Source organism: Vigna radiata, unplaced genomic scaffold, assembly GCF_000741045.1.
Source record: "Vigna radiata var. radiata cultivar VC1973A unplaced genomic scaffold, Vradiata_ver6 scaffold_377, whole genome shotgun sequence".
NCBI classification, from domain to species: Eukaryota; Viridiplantae; Streptophyta; class Magnoliopsida; order Fabales; family Fabaceae; genus Vigna; species Vigna radiata.
This window is the reverse complement of record NW_014542545.1, coordinates 25,913-31,918: the sequence shown is the minus strand read 5'-3', so window position 1 is coordinate 31,918 and position 6,006 is coordinate 25,913. Positions and strand designations below refer to the sequence as shown.

Below are 6,006 nucleotides of genomic sequence, written 5' to 3'. Positions count from 1 at the left end.
ACATCAATTTTGTTATCTCTAATATATATTGGAGAAAAAAATCCGATGCTGTGTTTGCTCTCTTTTGTTTTCTAACGCAGAAGAGATCTAAATGCTACAAGAAGGTGGTGACATACATAATAAGGTTCATCCATTAGAAAACAACTTCATTCAGATTCTGATAAAAAAAAACCAATTTTCTTTAAGAGACAGCACTTGTATATATACCATTTGAAACATTACCTTCAGAGCATATCAGTTTTTCAAACACAACTTCTACATACGATAAATCTTGTTACAAAAACATGACTTCCATGGGGAAAAACCAGCATGTTTTGGCTCTACTTCTCCTTCTCTCAATTTTCACTTCCCAAGTAATGTCCCGCAACATCAACGAGGCATCCATGTCCCAAAGACATGAGCAGTGGATGAAAAAATATGGTAAAACATATAAGAATGCTGCAGAGAAGCAAAAACGTTTCCTCATATTCAAGGATAATGTTCAATTCATTGAATCCTTCAATGCTGCTGGCAACAAACCTTACAAGCTTGGCATCAATCACCTAGCTGACCAAACCAATGAAGAATTTATTGCTTCCCACACTGGATACAAGGGATCTCATAAGTTGAAAGAAACAGCACAAACATCATTTAAGTATGAAAACGTTACTCTTATTCCTACTTCAGTGGATTGGAGGCAAAATGGAGCTGTTACTCAAATCAAGGACCAAGGCCAATGTGGTATAGCACAAATCAAACCCTACAATATAAGTGACCCTTATAATTTTTTATATAACCTTTTAACAATTGCATGACATTAAGCAAAATTTTGTTTCAAAACCAGGTTGCTGCTGGGCATTTTCAACAGTTGCTGCAACAGAAGGTATCTACCAGATAACTACAGGTAAGTTAGTGTCCCTCTCAGAGCAAGAGTTAGTGGATTGTGACAGTGTGGATCAAGGATGTGATGGAGGTCTCATGGAAGATGATTTCGAATTCATTATAAAAAACGGTGGAATCACCAGTGAGGCTAACTACCCTTACACTGGAGTTAATGGAACTTGTGACACAAAGAAAGAGGCTTCTCCTGAAGCTCAAATAAAAGGGTATGAAACAGTACCTGCAAATAGTGAGGACGCACTGCAGAAAGCTGTTGCAAACCAACCAGTGTCAGTTAGCATTGATGCTGGAGGATCTGCTTTTCAATTTTACTCAAGTGGTGTTTTCACTGGACAATGCGGAACTCAACTAGACCATGGTGTTACTGCTGTTGGCTACGGTATCACCGATAATGGTACTGAGTTTTGGATAGTAAAGAATTCATGGGGCACAGAATGGGGTGAACAAGGATACATAAGAATGGAACGAGGCATAGACGCTAAAGAAGGCCTTTGTGGCATTGCCATGGATGCTTCATACCCAATTGCTTGATTTACTATGTAATATATTGTTTGACATTTGTTTGATTTTCCTCTTCATAATGCTTTTAAATTTAAATATTCCGTTTGAAATTGATGTCTTGTAAGTGTTCCATGCAAAATAAAGTGTTTGTAATTTGTTATTTCCTAATCAAACTTTGAACTTGTAAAAGTTGTCCTCGTGATTTTAAGAATTGGTAGGGTTCCAGACATATACAAAAAAAAAAAAAAAAAAAAAAGCCCAGTTATTTTTGTCATTGATATATATTCTAAAATTATATATTAATGTATCACGTTACTGTAAGATCCCAATTATATATAAAGCATATTATAATCTAAAACTTAGTCTTAAGATCTTTTAACATATTTTAAAATTTATTTAATTTATTGTTTGGCCAACGTTAATTACTATAAATTAATAAAAGCAATTATAAATCACATCCATATTTAATAAATATAAACAAAAATATAGAAAAAAAATATATGATGAAAGGAAGAGATGAATTGCATTAGGAAGATGAATGCCAACGGAATGAAAGAGTATGAAGGAAGTGCAACATAAGTAAACTCAACAAAGAGGGCTTTGAATAAAGTTTAAATTTTTTTTCACAAATAAATGCTAGATGTTGTTGTAGAGGTTAGACGGTCTACAAGTAGTGTTGAGCACTTAAAAGATTTTTATAAGTGTTAACAAAGCTTTTCAAAATGAAAGTAAGGAGAAGTCAAATTTTAATATGGTTCACTCCAAATTGAGTTACGTCAAGTTCTATCTTAAGCACTCTTAAGGAGTTCTACTAATCTTTAAAAAATTACAAACGAGTTTGATCAGTCTTGGTTTTACACACTAACCAAACTAGTTAAACGAGTTTCACTACTCGTGATTTACATTAGTTCAACTGACTAGATCGTTTAACTCTCAATAAGTATTTTAATTCGCTTTTGAAAAAACAAAAGAACAAAGTGTTTTTAAAATGAATATCCATATGATTTCAATACAATGAATATCTTAAAACTTGTAATAAAACTTTTCTTTTTGAAAGAGAAAGTCTAAATGATGTAAGCTTGAAAGAAAAACTATAGCGTAAGAGTAAACAATAAATTTTGATTCTTGTTGTCTTCTCTTCATGCAATCCTCTTTATGCAGACTTCTTCAAAAAATATTCGTTATCAGAGCATTGACTTTCTTGTAAATGCGTAGTCTTTTGGTACAAAGTTAGATGTTATGTTTTTTCTTGTAGAGACAATGCTAGTACGAATGGGTCAAACATAAGGCATTAGTAAACATTTCCATAATATCTTCCTATCTCTTAACGTTCTTTTGATCTCTGAATAAAGTTATGTACTTTAATGATCTATAAAAAAGAGAGCATAACATAATAGACAATAGAGTATTATATCATACATGCATTAAAAGCATTAGACATTCTTAAGTGTTTAGGGAAAGACTGATTGGATAATGTTTAACGTTAAGGATAAAGTTTAGCATTTAACATGTTTATCCTAGACTGTTCATTTGGTATAGGCTAGAAAGTTATGTTAAACTTTAAAACAAAGTTTGCTTAGACAATCTTGTCTCAACAATCTCCCCTTTTTTATGTTTAACAAATACATATGCTAACACAAAATGGAATCAGAGAATTTTCAATGAAAACATATGGATATTAATAAGAGACAAATAGAAATAAATTTAAGCATCACATGAATTCTATCATGCTAGTCGTTTAGCTAGTTGTTTGACATATTAAAGCAAAGTAAAGGATGAATCAATCTTTATCATACTAGTCATTTATATATCCTTTTACTTATTTAGAGCATTATTTTTTCAAGCTAACGTATTAGAGAAATTATATTATATGATAGACATATATTTTTCATTAGAGCTTATATAATATATAGTAGCATTAAAAAATAAATGTGTTAAGAGTTTATTCAAATATAATGCATTAGAGCATATGACTTTATCATAGAAAAATTTCATATAAACTATTAGTCCTTTTAAAAAAGAAACTAATATATGCATGCACATTAAGTATCAGAGTATATGAATTCGTCATTAAGAATTTGCATAAAAAGTATCACCATTCATTATTCACAAAATATATCATAGTCATGAAAAGTGTGGATAATATGAATATGTAAGAATGATAGATGACTTTCGTAAGTCATAAATCATTTATCAGAGTATGTGTGAACAAATGCATTATATCAGTGCAACAAAGAAAAACAATTGTATCAAAGTAATAGACCAAAATAGAAAAAAAAAATAGAATATTAAAGTATCAAGCAATGAAGATCAATATCAAAGTAAATAGTCATATAAAATTAAAGTATCAAAGTAGAATAAAAAAGAGCAATTGAAGTAAATGTATCGTATGAAATGAATGAAACTAAAAACAAGCATGACATCGCGTCCAGCAACATAACAACATTCTGAAAACAACCAAAAACATAACAACAGTCCAAAGACACACCCAATAATATAGTCACAGCTCAAAAACACACAAAATCAACATATTAAATGCACTTCATTTATACACATAATATATAATATAATATAGTATATTATTTAACAATCCATCACCACATAATACAAAAAAAATTATATGTCATACTAATTGGAAAACTGCACTGCAGAAAAGGACCAAGATAAATGATATATCACTAACTTTTTTATTTCTTCCACTGATTTTTAAATTTATATTTTCTCAATCCAATTTTTATATTATTTTTCTGCACTTAATTTATCCATTAACTTTTTCTTCACTTACTTTTAAAATTATATTTTTTCAACCTACATTCTCCACTCATTTTTTTTTTTATCTACTCACTTTCTCTATCCATCACGTTATAAATATTCACATATTTTTTACCTTAAAAAAAACTTTATAACTTCATTCCAAGACATGTAGGGTGGGCAAAATGCAGTGCAGTGTATTGCACTGTAAATAATTACAATTAACTGTAAAATAGTTTAAGTGAATTGAACCGAACTAAAAAAATAGTTCAAAGAACCTAAACTGAACTATTTTTTAGTTCAGTTACACTAATACAGTTCAGTAAACTGGTATTTACTGTGCAGTTCAAGGTTCAATCAATATACATGCTTTTGAATTGTGAAAAGTACACCATGAATTACTACACCCGATAACAAATTCTAATTTGCATCAACATATAAATTCTAATCTGCATCAACCTGCAATCATACCTGTACGGTGTCATATTTCCAACGACCGAAAATACTTAGAAACCGAACGGTCTTAGTGGACAAGCAGCCCACTATAGCGCCACATTCTCACTGGGCTCAAGGCCCAATTCATAAAAATATATCATTTAGATATATTCACCAGATATATCTTGCGAAGATATTATAACAGAGATATGTCAAGTAAGATTATATTTTATTCTGTTTATATTACTGTTATTACTGTTAATATTATATCAATCCAAAGCCTATAAATAAAGGCCAGAGGATTCCAAACAAGGTACCTCCCCCCCTCGGTCAAGACTAGAAGATCACCGGACGGCTGAGGTCAACGTGAAGACGTACGGTCCGAAATCAGGAGAAGCGGGCAGAAACGCAGAAGACGACGTCATCGAGGTTAGTACTTCGGTCCCAGTAAATTTATACCAGAACATTTTGGCGCCCACCGTGGGGCCGAGTGGCAAACCCAAATAGCGACCACGAGAAGCATGGAGGAACAACAAAACACCATAAAGATGATCAGAAACAAAGACGAGCGTTCGGTCTCAACGTCACTATTCCAGATCAACATCAAGAAGTTTCAACAACAACATGAGTCGTCATCTCTACAAAAAATTTCATCAACAAGATAAGTATCTCTAAAATATCAATATTTCATATAAAATATTTGCCGAAATATTATCTTTTACTAAGGCACGCTAATATCTAAATATTTATGACCTATCCAAAACCATTACTAATATGTTACTGCATGATTGAAATCATGACATTCAAAATTTGACTTATTCGGAATCAACCGAAAACACCTAATATGCATATATTATTATGCGTGCACCTTCATAAAATTATTTTGCTATCAATGCATGATTTTAATCAATGTTTATTCATTCCACAACGAGATCCATTTACCATATTATATATCACAACCAATTATATACTGGTTGCTGTTACAACATTGAGAATGGCCTTGAAGAACGTGGAATTTCTGTTTAAATAACGGTTTTGATGTCTTTCTTATTATATATAAATAATCTATAGTTGTAGGCATAGTCATTCAATTGACATGACTAAAGCAGTTATTTATTATATATGTTATTTAACGGTTGTATAATATAATATATAACTGTAAATATTCACAATATATCCCACTACTGGAGGAAACATTTATTAATCACATGTTAGTTATATAACATATATAACTCTTGATATAATGTGGTTATTTTACTCTAACCGAGGATTCCAAGGATGATCTACCCGAGCGAAAGTGCAGGGACAAAACCTTACACGGTTGATATTTCAGCGTTACAACAATTGCTGAAGCAATTACAATCTTAACTGACCGGTCTCAATTATATCTTCAATATTATATCTTTTGCAGATTGCTAAAGCAGTTACAATCTTAACCGA

At 31.3% G+C, this 6,006-nt stretch overlaps 1 protein-coding gene across 1 annotated transcript; it reads left to right on the top strand.

The window, feature by feature from the left end:
* The first annotated feature begins 202 nt into the window (after positions 1–202).
* On the top strand, positions 203–1,497 carry LOC106780200 (zingipain-2-like). The gene is made up of 2 exons (XM_014668460.2): positions 203–720; positions 824–1,497. The coding sequence occupies exons 1-2, from the start codon at positions 285–287 to the stop codon at positions 1,408–1,410; spliced, it is 1,023 nt and encodes a 340-aa protein (XP_014523946.1). The 5' UTR covers positions 203–284; the 3' UTR covers positions 1,411–1,497.
* Positions 1,498–6,006: the final 4,509 nt, after the last annotated feature.

Bases quoted from the DNA above. Each gene is read 5' to 3' on its own strand.
- LOC106780200 (XM_014668460.2), top strand. From the start codon at position 285: ATGACTTCCATGGGGAAAAACCAGCATGTTTTGGCTCTACTTCTCCTT. The intron at 721-823 runs GTATAGCACAAA...TTTCAAAACCAG, and splicing joins CAAGGACCAAGGCCAATGTG to GTTGCTGCTGGGCATTTTCA.